Here is a 24336-nt window from a genome sequence, read left to right as displayed (position 1 = left end):
TGGGGGTGCTGGGAGAGAGCCATGATGGGGGTGCTGGGACAGAGCAATGATGGGGGTGACGGGAGAGAGCAATGATGGGGGTGCTGGGAGAGAGTAATAATGGGGTGCTGATAGAGAGCAATGATGGGGGTGATGGGAGAGAGCAATGGTGGGGTGGTGGGAGAGAGCAATGATGGGGGTGGTGGGAGAGAGCAATTTCACTTTGCTTGTACTGTAAAGCCTTGTATATTTTCCGTGTGCACATAGCCTTACAGTTAATTGGGGAGAGTCACAGAGACTGAATAATTTATATTATTGACAGGTGGAGATTATAGTTAATGGGGGGCAGAGTGCTGCTTAGCACTTTATATTTTGATTACTAAGTGGCTAATAGTATATTAATGGGGGGTGGGTACATATCTGTAGTCAGGGGCGCAGTGTTGGGGAGACACATATATTTATACAAAATATGTGACCTTGTTATTTTTAGGGCTGCACTGATCATTGTGACAAGACGAGTCATGGCTGGGAGATGTCGACATGAAGGTCTGACCAGATGGAGAAGAAGCAGCAAAAACTGTCTCTGATCAGATGAGACATCAGCGGTAAGTGCCTGGATGTAAATATTATTCTGTATCTGCACTGTGTGACTTAGAGTGATAATGTTATCTGTAAAATCCCCTAGGCTGCATTCTCACATTTGTGTGAAATGTCTGTGTGCTACCAGATTTTGTTATCGAATGGTCCACGGACTCGTAGCGTTTTATATATCCATTCACACATCCATGAAAATCACGGATCTGTGAATGAGATCTGTGAGGGTCAGAGAATGTCTTGTTCTGATCCGATTTTGAGGATTAGAATAGGACATGCTCAATGCATCTGTAAAACAGGGCAGCACACCGACACTGCACACAGATGCAGGAATGTAGCCTTATTTTGTATAGCACAGTCTCTTAGTATATAGTGTACTCACTTATTATGTATAGTGCCATCCTTAGTTATATAGTTTCATCTTTTATAATGTATAACACCCTCCATTATTACGTACCATCCTCTCTAGCTATATATGATGCCGTCTCTTATTATATAGCTTCCTCTGCTGTTATGTACAGTGCTGTCCCTTACATAGCGTATTCTTGTTATTTTTGTCTGTCACAGCTCCCTCTTTTATTACATAGTCGTCTCTTGTTAGATATAAAATGACTGCTGATAGAGCAGCCGGTGACCAGAAGATCAGTCCATCAGCTGCTCCATAAGAAAGGAAGCTTTCCCATGCTCCATCAGCCGTCATTGCATTATATATCTAACAAGAGAAGACAGTATGTAATAAAGACTGGGGGCTATAAATAATCCAATATGTAAGGGACAGTGCTGTACATAACAAGAGAGAGCACTGTGTAATAAGGTATGGCAATATACATAATAAAGGAGGCTATGTAAGAGGTATATATGTGTGTGTGTGGCTATATATACATCTGTAGCTTTGTCGCTATAAAAGGTGGGGGGCCCAGACAAATTTCTTGCACAGAGGCCCCAAGCAGTCAGTGTCTGCCCCTGGCTCTGTGCTCCCATCCTCTCGCATCAGATGGAGAAATTCATTTCTCCATCTCCTCTATTGCCAGCATCGGTGGTAATCGCACTGCACTCGGGTGATATCCCAGTGCAGTGTGATGTTTCACACGCACCCATAGGCTTATAAGGGTGCATATAATTTGTAGCATGTTGTGTTTTTTTTCATCCAATCACGATCCGATTGGAGCAGGAAAAAACGCCATTGAGAACACAAGCACAGGATTAAATAGCTGCGAATGCAATCCGATTTTTAATTGGATTGCCTTTGGCCGATTTAATCGCAAGTGGGAGCGAGCTCTTTATGTCATCCTGCTATCGGTGACACTAGTGATGTGCCATATATATTTAACCTCCACTTCTTCCCCACTAATATGCTTGCCAGAAGCAAAGGAAGCTAATTGTGACCTGCATTTGTAGTACTACTGCCCGGATACATATTGCGAGTGGTGATGGTGGAGCTTCTGCTGCTAAAGGCTCCCACATTCTTAGGCCACGGCCCCACTATCAGTATTTGGTTAGTATATTTTCTCAGGAGTAAGAGCCAAAACCAGGTGAGGAACAATATGAGAAAAAGTAGAATAGAAACAAGTCACCAATTCTGCATTTATCACCCACTCCTTGTTTTGGCTCCCACTCATGAGAAAAAATACTGACCAAATACTAATAGTGGGGCCATGGTCTTAGGTATGTTTCTTTTTTCTTTTACACTAACACTCATTGCTAATGCTACTTTTTCTTTTACTATAAATATTAGTACTTGCAGAAAAAGGATACATTTTTGAAAAAACTTTTACCAGATAGACCCAAAATTACCTTTCGTAGGGGCCAAACAGTGAAGGGTATTATTGCCCCTAGTAATGTCAGAGTGACCAAAGATGGGGAAAGGGAATGTATAAAGAAGAAAGAAAAAACTAGGATAAATAAAACTGATGCTTTCAAACTGGGTGTCTATCGATATGGTTCCCGAAAATGTTGTACCTGCAAAATCATCAGTCATATGACTCAGTACATTACGTCGTACAGTATGGGTGAAACCATAGCAATCACACAAAAATTTACGTGTGATAGTGATGTTGTGATATATGTCATTACCTGTGCCTGTGGCCTGCAATACGTGGGTCAGACCATCCAGTCCCTACGATCCCGTATGAATGGCCACAGGCACAATACCAAGAATGGGTTTTTAAAACAATGCTTATCTCGGCACTTATGTTTGAAGCATAATAAAACATTCAATATTTCCGTGACCCCGTTAGAGCAAATACCTGAGAATTGTACTGATAGGGTACAAAAGTTAAATCGGAAAGAATCATATTGGATCTTCCATCTGGATACATTATACCCAGATGGATTAAATGATATTATAGAGGGTATATGACATATACAATAAATATTGACAGGTATATATATATTTTATTCATTTATTTACTTATTTTTACATATGTGAATGAAATATCGAAAAATTGTTTTTGAAAATGGCTATAATATGAAGAAAGAAAGGGTTTTAAATTTTATCATAATGTATATGTTTGTAGGATTTTACATTTTTGTATGAAATCACACTTTTAGTATGTTTAATAACATTTTAAAAGACAGTTTATATATAGTAATATTATATTTATAGTGTTTTTAGAAAATAAAATACTTTCTGTGTGAAAAAATTTGTTGTGCGAAAAAAATTGTTTGAAGGAAAAAAAAACTGTATAAAAGAGATTTGGTATATGGGTTTTGTTAGATTCCTCAGAGTGCAAAATCCTGCATATCTGAGTATCTGGGTGTGTCTGAAAAACAGATCTTTCAGTCCCCACCCAAAATGACAAGCAGGGATATCTGCTATAAAGTGTGTTTAGATAGATCTGTGTATATGCATGATGAAGGAAGGCTCAAAGAAGTCAAAACCGGTTGTATTTTAGTTTGAAATAAAAATTATCTTTGAATCCGAATATCAAGTTCCATCATCATCCTTCAGGAGCGCATATTGCTGGGAAAAACATTTACAAAATACATTTTGTACAACATTGAAAGTAACTTTTGGCATTTTTTCAACCCTAGTTACTCAGTCTTTGCTAAAAGAAGATATAAAAATGAGTGTTAGTTAAGTATACATAAAGCAGCAGGTTGCATATTGGCTGTGATGTGCACTTTTCAAATTGGACCAGTAAAACAGGTGTGCAAAATAGACATGCACAGTTAAAAATCTACATTTTTAAACATTTTCTTTCATTTTTTTTACCAAAATTCAACCTCATTAGCAAATGATAAATGCTAGGTGGATACATGTCCAAAAAGCCAGCACCTGCACCAAGGTGCTATATTGGTTTGGTGTGTATGGATGTAAAATTTGACTAAAATAACTTTTTTTTTTATATTTAAAAAATTCAAGATTGCAGAATAAATACAAAAATTCAGAAAATCAATTATAATTAGCAAGCACACCATTTCTGACTGACACAGATTTCAAATTAATTTTTTTTGGAAAAATATTGTGATGCTTTGCTGATGCTTTCTATTGTATCATGAATGTAGAAAAAAATATGTGAATATATATTGCGAGTACTGCAGGAATTAAGTAATGTCATAGGTAGACCATTATTTTTAATCTTTAAAGATTCCATAATAACAGGGTCTGTACCACAGGATTGGCGTATAGCAAATCTGGTGCCAATATTCAAAAAGGGGACAAAAACCAAACTTGGAAATTATAGGCCAGTAAGCTTAACCTCTACTGTGGGTAAAATCCTGGAGGGTTTCCTAAGAGATGCTATACTAGAGTATCTGAAGAAGAATAACCTCATGACTAGTGTTGAGCGATACCTTCCGATATCAGGAAATATCGTATCGGATTGGATCGGGCCGATACCCAAAAAGTATCGGATATCGCCGATTCCGATACCGGAAACCAATGCAAGTCAATGGGACACAAATATCGGAATGAAAATAAACCCTTTCTTTCCTTGTAGGTTAATTCTACATGAAGTAAAACAACTAAGAATAATGTAGAATGTATTACGCGAAAAGCCGGCAATTCATCAGCGGCATTAACCGGTACCCGACAATTTACAACAGAAAGAATAGAGCTTCACACATAAATTAGATAGATAGAAACATGTCAGTCACATATATATGAAGTACAGTGACAGTGTTGCTTACTATACTTGTCATTTAGTGTAAAGGATTTATTTTAAAAAATATTAGTGTTTTCATGCACCGTCTCTTTAAAAAAGCCGGCCGGCAATTCAGCAGCGGTACCCGACAATTTATAACAGACAGAATAGAGCTTCACACATAGATTAGATAGATAGAAACATGTCAGTCACATATATATGAAGTACTGTGACAGTGTTGCTTACTGTACTTGTCATTTAGTGTAAAGGATTTATTTAAAAAAATATTAGTGTTTTCATGCACCGTCTCTTTAAGAAAGCCGGCCGGCAATTCAGCATCTGTACCCGACAATTTATAACAGACAGAATAGAGAATCACACATAGATTAGATAGATAGAAACATGTCAGTCACATATATATGAAGTACAGTGACAGTGTTGATTACTGTACTTGTCATTTAGTGTTAAAATAAAGGATTTATTTAAAAAAAAATTGGCGTGGGGTTCCCCGTAATTTTAGTCTCTAGCGGAGGTTAAGCAGACGGCTGGGGCAAATGTTTGAAGCCTGGGAAGGGGGTAATACCCACGGAGCTTCCCAGGCTACTAATATCAGCCCCCAGCTGAATACCTAGCCTTTACTAGCTATTAAAATGGGGGAACCCCCCCAAAAAAATAACGTGGGGTCCCCCCTAATTTAATAGCTAGCAAAGGCTAGGCAGACAGCTGGGGGCTGATTTTAATAGCCCAGGAAGGGTGCCATGAATATTGGCCCCCTCCCAGGCTACAAACACCAGCCGTCAGCCGCCCCAGAAATGGCGCATCCATAGGATGCGCCAATTCTGGCACTTAGCCTCGCTCTTCCTACTGCCCTGTAGCGGTGGCAATGGGGTAATAGAGCTGGGGTTGATGTCAGCTTATAATGCCAGATGACATCAAGCCCAGGTTAGTAATGGAGAGGCGTCTATAAGACACCCCCATTACTAACCCCATAGTCAAAGTTAAAGAAAAACACAAACACCCAGAATAAAGTCCTTTAATTGAAATAAAGACACAATTCTTTATTGTTCTAAATTAAACCATACTTACCATCACGCCCATTCCAGCTGAAGCCAACGATCTCCTGCAATAAAAGAAAAATAATAAAGCAACATCATCCTTACCTTTCCATGGTTCCTACGACAGCTTCAGCTCTGCTACATCGAGATGACAGGCTGGACCGCAGCAGAACGCTGCCATCCAGCCTGTCATCCCGCAGACACTGAGAAGCGCAGGCTTGCTTGCGCTCCTCAGTGTCTCTCTGTGACGTCATCCAGATGAGCCGAGTTCATGTCCAATGAACTCAGCTCACCTCATGCACGTCACTGACAGCGTGGGAAAATTCTCCTGCACTCAGCGCTTCAGCGTGAGAATTCTCCCATGCTGTCAGTGACATACATGAGGTGAGGTCATGTCCAATGAACTCAGCTCACCTCATGCACGTCACTGACAGCGTGGGAAAATTCTCACGCTGAAGCACTGAGTGCAGGAGAATTTTCCCACGTTGTCAGTGACATGCATGAGGTGAGCTGAGTTCATTGGACATGACCTCGGCTCATCTTTATGCCGTCACAGCCAGACACTGAGGAGTGGAAGTATGCCTGCGCTTCTCAGTGTCTGCGGGATGACAGGCTGGATGGCAGCGTTCTCCTGCGGTACAGCCTGTCATCTCGATGTAGCAGAGCTGAAGCTGTCGTGGGAGCCATGGGAAGGTAAGGATGAGGTTGCTTTATTATTTTTCTTTTATTTCAGGAGATAGTTGGCTTCAGCTGGAATGGGCGTGATGGTAAGTATGGTTTAATTTAGAACAATAAAGAATTGTGTCTTTATTTGAATTAAAGGACTTTTTTCTGGGTGTTTGTGTTTTTTTTAAATACTTTACTAGAAATTCATGGCGGTCATGTCTAATATTGGCGTGACCCCATGAATTTCGGGCTTAGGGCCAGCTGATAATGCCAAGCTGGCCTTAACCCCTTTATTACCCAGTGAGCCACCGCACCAGGGCCCTGGATGAGTTGGGTACAGCGCCAGAAGATGGCGCTTCTATGAACGCGCCATTTTCCGGGGCGGCTGCGGACTGCAATTTGCAGCGGGTGGGGCCCAGAAAGCTTGGGCCTCCCTGCGCTGCGGATTCCAGCCCCCAGCTGCCTTGTTGTACCTGGCTGGACACAAAAATAGGGCGAAGCCCCACGTATTTTTTTTTTTAATTATTTCATGAAATTCATGGAATAATTAAGAAAAAAAGGGCTTCCCTATATTGTTGTGTCCGGCTAGGTACAAATAGGCAGCTGGTGGTTGGGGGCAGCCCGTTCCTGCCTGCTGTACCTGACTGGACACAAATATAGGGCGAAGCCCCACATAATTTTTTTTTAATTATTTCATTAATTTCCTGAAATAATTAAAAAAAAATTGACGTGGGGCTTTGCACTATATTTGTGTCCAGCCAGGTACAGCAGGCAGGAACGGGCTGCCCCCAACCACCAGCTGCCTATTTGTACCTGGTTGGACACAACAATATAGGGAAGCCCTTTTTTTCTTAATTATTCCATGAATTTCATGAAATAATTAAAAAAAAAAAAAACGTGGAGCTTCTCCCTATTTTTGTGTCCAGCCAGGTACAACTAGGCAGCTGGGGGATGGAATCTGCAGCGCAGGGAGGCCCAAGCTTTCTGCCCTCCCCCCGCTGAAAATTGCAGTCCGCAGCCGCCCCGGAAAATGGCGCGTTCATAGAAGCTGGATGCTGTACCTGGCTGGCATACAAAAATATGGCGAAGCCCACGTCAAAAGTTTTGGGAAAAATTAATTAAAAAATAAATAATAATTTAGGGACTGCATCTTTATTAACTCCTCAAAAGTCATTTAGTGTTAAAATAAAGGATTTATTTAAAAAAAAAATGGCGTGGGATCCCCCATAATTTTAGTCTCTAGCGGAGGTTAAGCAGACGGCTGGGGCAGATGTTTGAAGCCTGGGAAGGGGGTAAAACCCACGGAGCTTCCCAGGCTACTAATATCAGCCCCCAGCTGAATACCTAGCCTTTACTAGCTATTAAAATGGGGGACCCCCCCAAAAAAATGACGTGGGGTCCCCCCTATTTTAATAGCTAGCAAAGGCTAGGCAGACAGCTGGGGGCTGATATTAATAGCCCAGGAAGGGTTCCATGAATAATGGCCCCCTCCCAGGCTAGAAACACCAGCCGTCAGTCGCCCCAGAAATGGCGCATCCATAGGATGCGCCAATTCTGGCACTTAGCCTCGCTCTTCCACGCTGCCCTGGTGCGGTGGCAGGGGGTAATAGTGGTGGGGTTCATGTCAGCGCCAGCTGCCATGAAGCCCAGGTTAGTAATGATGGCCATCTATAAGACACCCCCATTACTAACCTGCAAAGTGTTAAAAAGAAAAAACACACTACACCCAGAAAAAAATAATTTATTTGAAATAAAACACACCATTTTATTTAATTCTTAGTTTACTAAAAATAATAGTTACCTGTCCACGTTCCTGCGCTGATCTCCCATGCACAGCTGTCACATCTGGAGATGGTGACAGCTGTGCATGGCTGCTGCAAGCTCACGCTGCCGGGAACACGTCCGCTCCCGGCAGCGGGAGCCACTGACTGAGGTCACCGGAGTGCATTCAGGCAGCGCAGCTCCGGAGACCTCCTTTATGGCACTGCTGTACCGTGGGAATTTCTCACGATACAGCAGGGCCGTAAAGGAGCTAACCGAAGCAGCACTGCCTGAACTCCGGTGAACCCTTACGGCCCCGTAATTCTAGCGGCGGCGGCGGTTCAGAGCGGTCACATTTTATGTGGCTGCTCTGAACTGGAGATCTTCGTGGGACACTCGTGGACTACTACGGAGGGGTAAGGATAAGGTTGTGGTTTATTATTTTATATTTTATTACAGGAGATCGATGGCTTCGGGGAATTAGGTGTCTAGGTGAGTATAGCTGTAGTTTTTTATTTTTTACTTTATTTTAGGTGGCGATCGGCGGGGACAGGTAATGTATGAACTAATTTATTGTAGGCAACCACTGGCCACCAATGACATGTATTTAACATTTATTGGGGACACAGTAGGGCAATTTATATAGCAGGATCAGGCTGATGGGAACTACTGCTCCCATCGAGCTGATCCTGCTGGCACGAGTGGACAGGGGACAGACATAGGCCGATGGGAGTAGTAGTGTCACATCGGCCTATGTCTGCCTGCACGCACACACCCGCACACATCACACAGACACCGCACACACCCGCAGACATCGCACAGACACCGCGCACACCCGCACACACCCGCAGACATCGCACAGACACCGCGCACACCCGCACAGACACCGCACACACACCCCGCACACACACCCCGCACACACACTAATCATGATGGGTCTGGGAGGTGAGGCTGACCTGTGCGGCCGTGGGAAAGTTCATGTGAGTTCATGCAGTCAAGCATGAACTCACATGAACCCTCTGAGGGCACCGCGGCTACTTCAAATGAACAGCTGATCGGCATCACCTGATACCGCAGCTGTTCATTTGAAATAACCGGCGGGAAAGCGCAGCACAGAACGGGAAAGCCGGCGGTGAAGTCTTTTCACCGCCGGCTTCCCCGCCCGGGTCCTTCGCTCCTTGGTGCTGCGCTCCCCGCCCGGTCCTTATTTACGATCGGGACGGGAGGTGGCGAGGGGAGCGGAGGATCGGGGTGGGAGGCTGCGGGGAAGCAGTATGGGGCTGTGTGATTGTTTAAAAGCCGGCGGCTTTTTACCGCCCGCCGGCTTTTAAACGATCAGGAGAATTCTCCCACGCTGGGATGGCATTCTGATGACAGCCTGGATCTCAGCTGAGCCCTGCCATCCAGCTTGTCATCCTTCAGAGACACAGCAGAGCGCAGGCATTATGGGAACTTCCGATTCCGGTATTCGATATTGTAAAAGTATCGGAATTAAGTATCGGAATTCCGATACCGCGAATATCGGCCGATACCCGATATTTCAGTATTGGAATGCTCAACACTACTCATGACCCAATATCAACATGGGTTTACGAGGGACCGCTCCTGTCAAACTAATCTGATCAGCTTTTATGAAGAGGTAAGTTCCGGACTGGACCAAGGAAATGCAGTGGATGTTGTGTATATGGACTTTTCAAAAGATTTTGATACGGTTCCACACAAAAGGTTGATACATAAAATGAGAACAATGGGGATAGGGGAAAATATATGTATGTGGGTTAAGAATTGGCTCAGTGATAGGAAATAAAGGGTGGTTATTAATGGAACTCACTCAGACTGGGTCACAGTTAACAGTGGGGTACCACAAGGGTCAGTATTGGGCCCCTTCTTTTTAACATATTTATTAATGACCTTGTAGGGGGCATACAGAGTAGCATTTCAATATTTCCAGATGACACTAAACTCTGCAGGGTAATCAATACAGAGGAGGGCAATTATATATTGAAGGAGGATCTATGTAAACTAGAAGCTTGGGCTGATAAATGGCAAATGAGCTTTAATGGGGATAAATGTAAGGTTATACACTTGGGCAGAGGAAATAAAATGTATAATTATATGTTTAATTGTAAAACACTGAGCAAAACTGTCACTGAAAAAGACCTGGGTGTATTTGTGGAAGACAAGAACATGTTTGGTGGCCAGTGCCAGGCAGCTGCTGCAAAGGCAAATAAAATAATGGGATGCATTAAAAGAGGCATAGATACTCATGAGGAGAACATAATTTTACCTCTATATAAGTCACTAGTTCGACCACACTTAGAATATTGTGTACAATTCTGGTCTCTGGTGTATAAGAAAGACATAGCTGAACTAGAGCGGGTGCAGAGAAGAGCGACCAAGGTTATTAGAGGACTGGGGGGTCTGCAATACCAAGACAGGTCATTATACTTGGGGTTATTTAGTTTGGAAAAACAAAGACTTAGAGGTGATCTTATTTCTATGTACAAATATATGAGGGGACAGTACAAAGACCTTTCTACTGATCTTTTTACTCTGAGGCCTGAGACTGGGACAAGGGGCATCTTCTATGGCTGGAGGAAAGAAGATTTAATCATAATCACAGACACGGATTCTTTACTGTAAGAGCAGTGAGACTATGGAACTCTCTGCTGCATGATGTAATGAGTGGTTCACTACTAAAATTTAAGAAGGGCATGGATGGCTTTCTTGAAAAGTATAATATTACAGGTTATATATACTTGATTCCTTGATAGGACGTTGATCCAGGGAACTAGTCTGATTGCCGTATGTGGAGTCAGGAAGGAATTTTTTTCCCCAATGTGGAGCTTAGTGTTTGCCATATGGGTTGTTTTTGCCTTCCTCTGGATCAGCATGTCAGACTATGGGTTGAACTAGATGGACTTAGTCTTCCTTCAACCTTAAAAACTATGTTACTATGTTACATTGTAAAAAGCAGCAGTACATATGACAGGTATATAATATCACTGATCAATCACACAGAGTCTGGCATGGCTGCTACTATTACCTATCCTATTTTGTTCTCCCCCTATCAATTGAATCTCAGTATTATTCATAGAATACTACACTCATCTTCATTGCTGCAGTTGTACATCAAGTAAAAGTATTATGACTTCAGAAAATCACAACACTCAGTATGATACCCCTACAGTCCTCCCATAGTATGATTCCCCACAAGTTTCACCATAAATAGTATGATGTCCTCACATTTTCCCCCAAGTAATGACAACAAAAATGAAAAATTCTGCTCACCTTGCCCTGCTTCCCTGATGCGCTGCTCCACTCTGTGCACTGTGCAGGCATGATTTAGTAACATTATTGCACCTGCTGAGACTCACAGGGATGCACAGGCTCAATGGTGGAACAGGAAGCCCATTGTTCCCAGTTACACCATTGAATTCAACTCTATCGGCTATCTGAAGATGAAGATGCTAGTGAAATTAAAGGGATTGTCCACTACTAGGACAACCCCTTCTTGAACTAAATGTTTGGACCCGATAAAATAAAAAACCTATATGCACCTCCCATGTTGGTGTCATTCCAGCGGTGTCAGCACGCGTTGTCCCAGAGCTCTGGTGCTGTGGAATGACACTTGGTGCCCAGCGCCCAATCAGCGCTGGTGTCACTGTCCTTGCCTTCATACGCATTGAACATGAAGAGGAAGCCAGAGCTGCAGCTGATCTCTGGCCTCTTCATCTTCAATCCGTACGAAGGCGGGGACAGTGATGCCAGTGCTGATGCACTAAGTGTCATTCCACAGCAACAGAGCTCCAGGACCGCAAGTGCTGACACCGCAGGGACAATGTCAGCATGGGATTTGAGCATAGTTTTTTATTTTATCGGAGCCAAATATTTATTTCAAGAAGGGTTTGTCCGAGAAGTGGACAACCCCTTTAAGACAAAGCTTAGAGAATGACAGTAACGTTACCAGGACCCTTCTCTGCCCTTGACTCAAGGACTCAATATTTATTTAATAATAAAGTAGTAAGAGGAAAGGCAGCAGCACAAGCAATCTGAAAGAGGGATGCATGCCTCTAGAGATTTGATCCAACAGTCACCAATAGTCAAAAATATGGAGAGTAAGGCAGCACTTCCAGTGAAATGAGTATGCAGTATGAGTGAATAAAAAGCTAATTTCACTGGATGTTCTGCCTCACTGTCCATACACTGTATATATATATATATATATATATATATATATATATAGTACAGACCAAAAGTTTGGACACACCTTCTCATTTAAAGATTTTTCTGTATTTTCATGACTATGAAAATTGTACATTCACACTGAAGGCATCAAAACTATGAATTAACACATGTGGAATTATATATTTAACAAAAAAGTGTTAAACAACTGAAAATATGTCTTATATTCTAGGTTATTCAAAGTAGCCACCTTTTGCTTTGATGACTGCTTTGCATACTCTTGGTATTCTCTTGATGAGCTTCAAGAGGTAGTCACCGGAAATGGTCTTCCAACAATCTGGAAGGAGTTCCCAGAGATGCTTAGCACTTGTTGTCCCTTTTGCCTTCACTCTGCGTTCCAGCTCACCCCAAACCATCTCGATTGGGTTCCGGTCTAGTGACTGTGGAGGCCAGCTCATCTGGCGTAGCACCCCATCACTCTCCTTATTGGTCAAATAGCCCTTACACAGCCTGGAGGTGTGTTTGGGGTTTATTGTCCTGTTGAAAAATAAATGATGGTCCAACTAAACGCAAACCGGATGGAATAGCATGCCGCTGCAAGATACTGTGGTAGCCATGCTGGTTCAGTATGCCTTCAATTTTGAATAAATCCTCAACAGTGTCACCAGCAAAGCACCCCCTCACCATTACACCTCCTCCTCCATGCTTCACGGTGGGAACCAGGCATGTAGACTCCATCCGTTCACCTTTTCTGCGTTGCACAAAGACACGGTTGTTGGAACCAAAGATCTCAAATTTGGACTCATCAGACCAAAGCATAGATTTCCACTGGTCTAATGTCCATTCCTTGTGTTCTTAATGCAATGATGGCCATTCGTTTTTCTTTACTTAGCTGCTTTTTTCTTGCCATAATACAAATTCTAACAGTCTATTCAGTAGGACTATCAGCTGTGCATCCACCTGACTTCTGCACAACACAACTGATGGTCCCAACCCCATTTATAAGGCAAGAAATCCCACTTATTAAACCTGACAGGGCACACCTGTGAAGTGAAAACCATTTCCGGTGACTATCTATTGAAGCTCATCAAGAGAATGCCAAGAGTGTGCAAAGCAGTCATCAAAGCAAAAGGTGGCTACTTTGAAGAACCTAGAATATAAGACATATTTTCAGTTTTTTCACACTTTTTTGATAAGTATATAATTCCACATGTGTTAGTTCATGGTTTTGATGCCTTCAGTGTGAATGTACAATTTTCAAAGTCTTGAAAATACAGAAAAATCTTTAAATGAGAAGGTGTGTCCAAACTTTTGGTCTGTACTGTATATATTTATATATATATATATATATATATATATTAATAATAAATGTGTGTGGTCCCTTTTTTTCCTTTGTAAATTGCATATGTTAGTGTGGCATCCTCCTGGGCTATGCATCTTAATCCATCCATCTTTCCCAGGAAGGTTTTAATATAAGCTAAGCCTGGTTCCGATCTCTTCCCCATTTCTTTTGAAGCCTTGATGGGCACACATAGAAGTGAGTAAGTTAAGAACAATCCAAATTGAGGTCTCTTTGGCAGAGTTGGATGACTTGATCAAAAAATGTTAACTAAATACCTCATATTTTTTATGTATATAGCAATAGTGGAATTCTTGTATACATTAATTGCAGTGTGTTAATGCATTGTGTATTCATGGTTGTCTATTGGCCTCTGCATATTTGTTATCCTGCATATTAAATTAATATTTTTTTGGGGGGTGTAACTTTCACTATGTGCTATTCAAGCACTTTTGAAAATGCACTAAGAAATGGACAACATTGATGATCAATGGGCTCTGCTCAATCCACTCTGTTCCGCTGAACTTTGTTGTGCTCCATGTCAAGCTTTGCAGGGTGCCTGTTGTGACATCACCTCCCTAGACCTTTTAAGGTTCACTAGGACTCACACACCAGTGTCTTAGTATTAAGTCTCTAGTGTTTGGTGAGCAGTGCACCACCATTTGTTCTCCAACTCTGATCCTGCTTTCACCCTTGCTTAATTCCACTGCACCTGTACTTCTGGTCTTGACTCTCGTGTATTTGCCGAGTCCTTGTTTCCTGCATGCCTTTTCTGCCTTCTGCACCAATTCCCGTGGCCCATGTGCCCACTTGGACTTTGAGCTTAGAGTATCCAGCCCACCAGGTGAGCCGAAACATCATAGATTAAGTGATCGGCCAAAAAATTGTGTTTTTTTTTTTTTTAAATTTGACAATGGGGTTAGTAATGGGGGTGTCTTATAGACGCCTCTCCATTACTAACCTGGGCTTGTTGTCAGCTGGCATTATAAGCTGACATCAACCCCAGCCCTATTACCCCACTGCCACCGTTACAGGGCAGCGGGAAGAGCAAGGCTAAGTGCCAGAATTGGCGCATCCTATTGATGCGCCATTTCTGGGGTGGCTGACGGCTGGTGTTTCTAGCCTGGGAGGGGGGCAATATTCATGGCACCCTTCCTGGGCTATTAATATCAGCCCCCAGCTGTCTGCCTAGCCTCTGCTAGCTATAAAATAGGGGGGACCCCACATCATTTTTTTGGGGGGTCCCCCATTTTAATAACTAGTAAAGGCTAGGTATTCAGCTGGGGGCTGATATTAGTAGCCTGGGAAGCTCCGTGTGTATTACCCCTTTCCCAGGCTTCAAACATCATCCCCAGCTGTCTGCTTAACCTCTGCTAGAGACTAAAATTACGGGGAACCCCACGCCAATTTTTTTTTTAATAAATCCTTTATTTTAACACTAAATGACAAGTACAGTAATCAACACTATCACTGTACTTATTATATATGTGACTGACATGTTTCCATCTATCTAATCTATGTGTGATGCTCTATTCTTTCTGTTCTAAATTGTCGGGTACCGGTGTATGCCGCTGCTGATTTGCCGGCTTTTCATGTTTCACTGTGAGCACTGTTCCCATCGATTTGGGCAATCACTGTAATGCCACAACCACCATGGCTGCGGCATTACAGTGAGTGGCAGACAATCCCTGCATGATGTGAAAAAATCCAGTTACGCTTTTGGTGCACGAACAGTTATAGAACATAACCTCGAACAGCCAAATTTTTTGCAAATCATTCGCGTTCATCGAACGACTCGAACACCGCCCAAAACAGCTCGAATTTGAGATTGGCGAACAGTTCGAGTCGAACACCGCTCATCTCTAATACAAAGTTGTTTGTTCATGAAAGGCTAGAGAATGGTACAAGAATGAGTGTTTGCAGGTTACAGTGAAGCATGGTAAATGTTCCTGGCAAACTTGGGGCTCCATGTTACCAACTGGAGTTGGGTAATTGATTACATTTGATAACATCCTCAATTCTGAGAAATAAAGGCAGATACATATCCATCATGCATGACCATCAGGGAGGCATCTGATGGAATCCATATTTATTCTGCAGTAGGACAACGACCCCCAAACATACAGCAAATGTTGTTAACAACTATCTTTAGCATAAAGAATAACATGGAGTCCTGAAAGTGATGCTATGGCCCCACAGAGCCCTGATGTCAACATGATTTGTCTTATGAAGATGTGGTTAGTTCTCTAAAGTGTTAGGAACAACTGCCCTGCTGAGTTATTTAAAAACTGTGTGCAAGTGCAAAGATTTGATGCTGTTTTGAAGGCAAAGAATGGTCACACCAAATATTGATATGATTTAGATTTTTCTGTCATTTGTTCACTTTGATTTTGATTATTGACAAAAATAAACTATTAATACTTACATTATGAAAGCATTCTTACTTTGCAGCATTTTTTCCACCCCTGCCTAAAACTATTTTTATGTACAACTCTAGGAATATACAGTACAGACCAAAAGTTTGGACACACCTTCTTATTTAAAGATTTTTCTCTATTTTCTAGACTATGAAAATTGTAAATTCACACTGAAGGCATCAAAACTATGAATTAACACATGTGGAATTATATACTTAGCAAAAAAGTGTGAAACAACTGAAAATATGTCTTATATTCTAGGTTCTTCAAAGTAGCCCCCTTTTGCTTTGATGACTGCTTTGCACACTCTTGGCATTCTCTTGATGAGCTTCAAGTGGTAGTCACTGGAAATGGTTTTCACTTCACAGGTGTGCCCTGTCAGGTTTAATAAGTGGGATTTCTTGCCTTATAAATCGGGTTGGGACCATCAGTTGTGTTGTGCAGAAGTCAGGTGGATACACAGCTGATAGTCCTACTGAATAGACTGTTAGAATTTGTATTATGGCAAGAAAAAAGCAGCTAAGTAAAGAAAAATGAGTGGCCAACATTACTTTAAGAAATGAAGGTCAGTCAGTGCGAAAAATTGGGAAAACTTTGAAAGTGTCCCCAAGTGCAGTTGCAAAAACCATCAAGCGCTACAAAGAAACTAGCTCACATGAGGACCACCCCAGGAAAGGAAGACCAAGAGTCACCTCTGCTTCTGAGGATAAGTTTATCCGAGTCACCAGCCTCAGAAATTGCAGGTTAACAGCAGCTCAGATTAGAGACCAGGTCAATGCCACACAGAGTTCTAGCAGCAGACACATCTCTACAACAACTGTTAAGAGGAGACTTTGTGCAGCAGGCCTTCATGGTAAAATAGCTGCTAGGAAACCACTGCTAAGGACAGGCAACAAGCAGAAGAGACTTGTTTGGGCTAAAGAACACAAGGAAAGGACATTAGACCAGTGGAAATCTATGCTTTGGTCTGATGAGTCCAAATTTGAGATCTTTGCTTCCAACCACCGTGTCTTTGTGCGATGCAGAAAAGGTGAATGGATGGACTCTACATGCCTGGTTCCCACCGTGAAACATGGAGGAGGAGGTGTGATGGTGTGGGGGTACTTTGCTGGTGACACTGTTGGGGATTTATTCAAAATTGAAGGCACACTGAACCAGCATGGCTACCACAGCATCTTGCAGCGGCATGCTATTCCATCAGGTTTGCGTTTAGTTGGACCATCATTTATTTTTCAACAGGACAATGACCCCAAACACACCTCCAGGCTGTGTAAGGGCTATTTGACCAAGACGGAGAGTGATGGGGTGCTACGCCAGATGACCTGGCCTCCACAGTCACCAGACCTGAACCCAATCGAGATGGTTTGGGGTGAGCTGGACCGCAGAGTGAAGGCAAAAGGGCCAACAAGTGCTAAGCATCACTGGGAACTTCTTCAAGATGGTTGGAGGACCATTTCCGGTGACTACCTCTTAAAGCTCATCAAGAGAATGCCAAGAGTGTGCAAAGCAGTCATCAAAGCAAAAGGTGGCTACTTTGAAGAACCTAGAATATAAGACATATTTTCAGTTGTTTCACACTTTTTTGTTAAGTATATAATTCCACATGTGTTAATTCATAGTTTTGATGCCTTCAGTGTGAATGTACAATTTTCATAGTCATGAAAATACAGAAAGATCTTTAAATGAGAAGGTGTGTCCAAACTTTTGGTCTGTACTGTATATTTTTTAAATTTCTATGAAACAAAATAACTCATTCAGTATTTGTCAGTTTTTTCATGATCAGATTTATTTTTAATATCACTGAGGTAAATATAGGAACACCATCTATAATATAAAACAATGAACATATCTATCTTCATATATTTATTTTGATGAAGAAAAAAAAATCATTCAAGACGTCCTACAAACAAAAGTGCTATTTAATAAATAAATAATGGAAAATTAAGCTGAATTGGTTGTATTTAAAAATAAATAGTGGTGCAAAGATATACTGTATATATCATTCTGCCATGATGCAACCTGTGTACCTGGTTATTTTCAACCGTATGGTGCTACTTTAGTTGCTGATCAGACATGCCATTTCTTTTCATCCCATATAAGTTAGTAAGAAAAAGGAGGGTAAATTAATATTTTCTGCTTATGTCATTGGCAGGTTGTGAAACACAAACGTTTCTTGCAACAAAAGACACGGCCTGACCACTGTGTCTCCTGACCTAAGATAACTGCTTCATCAATGCATTTGATGCAGTTAGCTTAAAGGGGTTTTCACACAAACAAACGTTGATTTCAATCAACAGATCTTGGAATAATAATACGTTTCACAATTGGATGTGTTTAAATAAAATGTTCCTGTGCTGAGATAATCTTATAAATGTGCCCCTGTGTAACGGCTGTGTCTGACCGTGTACAGAACATAGTCTGATCATGCCACATCTCCTGGGCAGGGGAGGAAACAAATGAGTATACAGACATTACTGCAGGGGATCACAGCTGATTCTTTTTGTGAGGCAAAACATTTCCTTGCCTGTTTTCAAACAATGTTTTACCTCACAGAAAGAATCAGCTGCGATCCCCTGCTGTGCTATCTGTATACTCTCTTCCTCCCCTGCCCAGGAGATGCGGTATGATCAGACCATGTTCCTGCACAGTCAGGCACAGCCATTACACAGGGGAACATTTATAAGATTATCTCAGCACAGGGACATTTTATTTAAATGCATTCAATTGTGGAACTTATTATTATTAAAAGATCTATTGATTAAAATGAACTTTTGTTTATAAAAAAAACCCTTTAAGGAGACCTGGCAGTTGGGTCGGGTCTTCCTATGCAAATGTTTTTTTGATTTATAGATGTGTGAAACTTGTCTTAGTCTGAAATTATCTCTATCTGCCTATAATTATCATGTAAGTAGCGATCTTATGTCCTATAGCACTGAACCATTGAGCTTACCTCAATAAATTATACCAGCGCAGTACAACCACAATAAACCATATTTTTTTACTCTATTAGTATTAAAAAAACAATGTTAATATAAAGCATTAAATTAGATATTTTATGCAAACTTTGTGTCCAGCTTTGTGCCCGGCATATAAACTGAAAAAACAATGTATATGTCTTGAGCTTATTGTACTGACTGGTGTGATTTATTGAGCTGACCTTTATTGTCCTTTTCTTTACAATATTTGATTGCTATGATTCACCGCTATTTGTTAAGGCACAAGTAGTTATACATGATGCATCAAAAGCACCATTAAATGTTTATCGCTGCACACAAGCATATTTTTTTAAACTCATCCAAAACTGCTTAATTTTTTATTATCTACTGATTACAAAACTCTTTTGTTCGTGACCTTACCCTTTAAATATTTCATGTAAGGACCCCTTTACTTGCTCAATATTTTTCACAACTTTTAAATGCTTTTAGAACTTCCCAATAATGTCACACTTTTTTTGTACAGCACTTTTTTTTTTGCAAATGATTTTTGTTGTGTTTTTCATCCCATAACTTTAACATCGACACTTTTTGACATTTTATAATTCTCATCATGTACTGTAGTACTAAATGTGAATAAATGGTGCACATACCTAACTAGCATATTGTCTTCAAAGCTAAACATTTATATTAATTTATAGCTATTTGTCAATTTGACAGACAATATTTTCAAGCAATGCTTGAGGAACTGTATTTAATTTAAAAATGAATGTTTTGCTGCCTTAGTAAAAGACAACGGAATAAGTTGTGCTATTTTTGCTGACATCAAGCTCAATATTAATAGTGGTTGCATTTTTATGGCAAATACTTACAGATCATATATTATATAGGCAACAAAGAACTGGTCAAACAAAGTTTTTTAGCACAGTACTTTAAAATTAGTATTAGATACCAATGCACTGTTTTATATTTGCACAGCTTTTAAAAAGAATAATATAGAAAATAATATTTACAGTGATTTCACATACAGTTTTCTTTAACAACACTACAGTTTTTGGGCCAGATGAAATTTACCTTCATGTAGGTTTTTAGTACAGTTTGAAGTTAAAAAGGAAGCATTTTGCAATTCTGTAGAGTCACATGATTTCTCACGTGATTCATCTAAACATGTCAGTCACTGTGAAAAGTATCATGTCACATACAACTCATAAGGCCTGTAAAGACAGGGGTCACAGGATGCATAATGTTCTTTTTGAGAGTTTCTTGCGCAGACATAGGACCTCTGCACAACGCACCGTAGGAAAGATGCTGAACTTATATTATTTCTGTGACTATTTGTTTCATTCACATTATATATAATAGCCTGGATTCTTATGTTTTGAACAGTAATGTAATTAGCTTTTCCAGCTTTGCTCACCCTGAAACAGCCAGTGTTACCCAGCTTTCCCACTGCTTTTCATTTAAATTATTATATCAGTCATTGAACAATCACATGTTGCTGCTGAACTGCTGTGACAAAGCAGGATTACAGCTGTGCTCATTTTCAAAAAGATACTGTAGCCCAGCTTTCTCACTACAATACATTATATTGATATAATGCAATGCATTGTGGGAAGTAAAAGAACGGTAATTAGGTTAGGGTCACACAAGCATATATTTTCTCATCTGAGATAATGAGCCCGATTATGCAAATCACACTCTGATCAGAGTTTGATCCAATTTTCTCAGATGAGAAAAAAAAGTCTCCATTTTCTCCATTGTGTCAGTCTGTTGAAATTAGACTGCCCTCAGATGTCATCTGAGTTCTGTCAGATGGTTTTCCAAGGACTCATTGACTTGCATGACCAAGTGCAATTCAAATATCGGATCCTACTTGGCAGGATAAGACTTTTTTGTCGGATCAGTTCAGTCTGAGGAAAAATTCAGACATGTGCATGGCCCCATAGAATAACAATGTTCCGAATGCGATCCGATGTTTTTTGGATCACACTCAGACCAAAAATATAGTCGTGCATATGAGCCATTAGGATTGCATAATGTAGGGAACTCAGAGACTACACAACACACCAGGCTGTGGAGGTATAAGAACAAGTGGAAGGATCAAGTAGTAAAATAATAGAACATATATCATGTACTACTCAGGATTGTGCATTTACTGTTACATTTTCACCCAAATGGTGAGTCAACTTAAAGACTTAATACAAAGATCTATAATTTTTTCTCTGTTGATTCATGTGCAATCTATTCTAGGGAATCTTAAGGAAACAATATGCATACAAGAGCCTTTAAGAAAATGACATTTTAAAGAGTGTTTATTTAAATATTGATTGTTTATAAGTTACCTTTAACTAAGCAGCATAAATTTAATGAATTTAGGCATAAAACTTGACAATTGTTATGTGAATAAAATTAATAAATGTAAAGTTAAATTCAAATTATTTCTGTGTGTGCAATATATGGAAAACTCGCAATGATTTGAAAGACTTATCAATAATATAAAACACCTCAAGCGACATTAAAGATAAATAAATACCGTATTTTTCGCACTATAAGATGCAATTTTTTCCTCCAAAATTTTGGAAGAAAGTGGGGAGTGTGTCTTATAGTCCGAATACTATATACATGGCTGTGCATGGTGTTGGGTGTGAGGGAGAGGCAGCGGGGGATCAGCGGGGCATAAGAAGCAGCAGTTGCAGCCTACTGCCTACTGTCTACTAAATAAAATGAATATTCCCTGCTCCCTATGCCCATGGGCGTGGAGAGCAATGAATATTTATTTTTCTTAATAGCCGGCACACTGGAGCCGCAGCACAGCTCCTGCTGCCACTCTGCGGTCTGTGTGCTCGCTGTTAAAGCTCATGAATATTCCCTACAACCAACTCCCATGGGTTGTAGTGAATATCCATGGTCTTTAATAGCAGGCACACTGACCGCAGAGTGGCAGCAGGAGCCGTGCTGTGTGAGACGCCATGCGCGCCGTGCCATGTGCGGCTCACACAGTGAGAGTGTTGGCAGCAGAGCGGGACAGTGCTGGAGGAGAGAGGAGGTGAGTATGAGCGTTTATTTTTTTGTAGGCAGCGTGATGTGGCTCAGAGGGTGCCATTCATACCAGGATGTGGGCTCAGAGGGTGCCATACATACCAGGACTGGGGCTCAAGGGGTGCCATGCATACCAGGATGTGGGCTCAGAGGGTGCCATGCACACCAGGATGGGGGCACAAGGGGTGCCATGCATACCAGGATGGGGGGTCAAAGGTTGTCATGCATATCAGGATGGGGGCTCAAGGGGTGCCATGCATACCAGGATGGGGGCTCAAGGGGTGCCGTATATACCAGGATGGGGTATCAATGGGTGCCATGCATACCAGGATGGGGGCTCAAGAGCTGCCATGCATACCAGGATGGGGGCTCAGAGGGTGCCATGCATACCAGGATGGGGGCTCAGAGGGTGCTATGCATACCATGATGGGGGCTCAAGGGGTGCCATGCATACCAGGATGGGGGCTCAGAGGGTGCCATGCATACCAGGATGAGGGCTCAAGGGGTACCATGCATACCAGGATGAGGAATCAAGGGGTGTCATGAATACCAAGATGGGGTATAAAGGGGTGCCATGCATACCAGGATAGGGGGTAAAGGGGTGTCATGCATACCAGGATGGGGGATCAAGGGGTGCCATGCATACCAGGATGGGGATGAGGGCCAGGTATACCAGGATGGGATGGGGCCACTTATACCAGGAAGGAGGGGCCATACATACCAGGATGGAGGATATTAACAGAATTGGGGGACATTACTCCAAAACCAGTGTCAGCAGCAGTCCCCCATCCCCATAACAGGGCATCATGCCCACATTTTTTGCTTAATTTTTTTTCCTATTTTCCTCCTTTAAAACCTAGGTGAGTCTTATGGTCCGGTGCATCTTATAGTCCAAAAAATATGGTAAGTACACATCTAAACATGTACTAACTGGTAATAAGCTGAACAATTCACTTTACAATATAATTCTGAGCATGTAGTAGAATGGAAAAAAATGATATATTTTTTGTTTCACTAAGTATTTCACCTATCAAAATATTTGTCAAAATCCGTTTGTAAGCGATTTGTAAACAATTTGCAAACTAATCTGGCTTCCATGGTTTCAATCTATGGCTTACAGGAGTTTATAACAGAAAAAAAAGAATGCATTAGTTTTTCAAAGTCATTGTATGCATTAAAGTAATTATAGAAATGGGTAATAACATATTGTGAAATTGATAGCAAACAATCTTTTATGATTCATAGATGCACAGATGGAATGTTAAAAAAGTGTAATTTTTATCTTTATTTTACTGCCCGAAGTGCTCAGTGTGCTGCTTTATTTAGCATGGAAAACAAGTTTTCTCAAGGAACAGGTGTAAAATTATTACATATTGAGCAATTATAATAATTTCATTGAAAACAACCCTACACTTTGTTTTCAGTTAATTTACTCAGAAGTTTTATTTGTATTTTTGACATTAACAAACAGCTGAAGTTTGGCATACCTCATTCAGTTCTTCTTCTGTATTCAGAAATTCTGTAACTCCACTAATAAGTTTTGAATTCATAAATAATGCTTCTCCGTACCTAAATTAAAAGAATTGATAATAGTTTATACACTGTAAAAAGGTAATATTCATTTCACAGTTGTAGAAAAAGGTCCATTGGTTAATCTAGAAATTCAAAAATGAACTTCAACTTTTTTTAGCAGACACTTCTTCTCTGTTGCAAAGAATGTGTGTCATGTGTAACACAGCAAACAATACACCAGACAACAAGCCTCAATGCAAAAATTTTGATTAATTTTGTTTTTTTATTTTCTTGTAAGTGGCAAAATATAGCTGGCAAACAAGAAATCTGTCTGACTTTTACTCACCGCTTTTCCAGTTCTCGTATTTTTTTACAGATAATCTAAACAAATTGGGTAATTATTAAGGTAGAAAATCTAGATTTAGCTTTCCAATCAGTTTTCTATTTCTAATTTTAGAACCCAAAAGTGTAGCATCATTTTTGAAACTAATAAAAACAGTTTCAACCTTAGAATACTGTGGGAATTAGAACTTGGTCAATTTAATCATTTCAGTCTATTCTGTAACTAATAATGAGAGTATGTGTTGAATTGAAAACTACTAAATTTCTTATGGTATGCTAAGGTCAGGAAATAGGCATCGTCCAAACTTTATAATGGCTTATTTAGATGTGTAATGCAAGATGGACCACATACAGTAAGTGACAAAAGTGGCTTGTAGAATCTGATGAAATTCCAGATGATCAACAGAACTGTATTTTAAAGCAATCTTG

At 40.8% G+C, this 24336-nt stretch overlaps 1 protein-coding gene across 1 annotated transcript in view; it reads right to left on the bottom strand.

The window, feature by feature from the left end:
- TRHDE (thyrotropin releasing hormone degrading enzyme) overlaps positions 1-24336 on the bottom strand; it is a 1416750-nt gene that overhangs the window by 14753 nt on the left and 1377661 nt on the right. Inside the window, exon 18 of the mRNA XM_073651798.1 lies at positions 23541-23622. Within this exon, the coding sequence (XP_073507899.1) occupies positions 23541-23622 (82 nt within the window). The remainder of the gene's footprint in view (positions 1-23540; positions 23623-24336) is intronic.

The sequence above is a fragment of the Phyllobates terribilis genome, unplaced genomic scaffold (assembly GCF_046119375.1).
Source record: "Phyllobates terribilis strain yellow unplaced genomic scaffold, ASM4611937v1 Scaffold_11__3_contigs__length_659146591, whole genome shotgun sequence".
Classification (NCBI taxonomy): domain Eukaryota; kingdom Metazoa; phylum Chordata; class Amphibia; order Anura; family Dendrobatidae; genus Phyllobates; species Phyllobates terribilis.
This window is presented reverse-complemented; position numbering and strand designations above follow the sequence as displayed.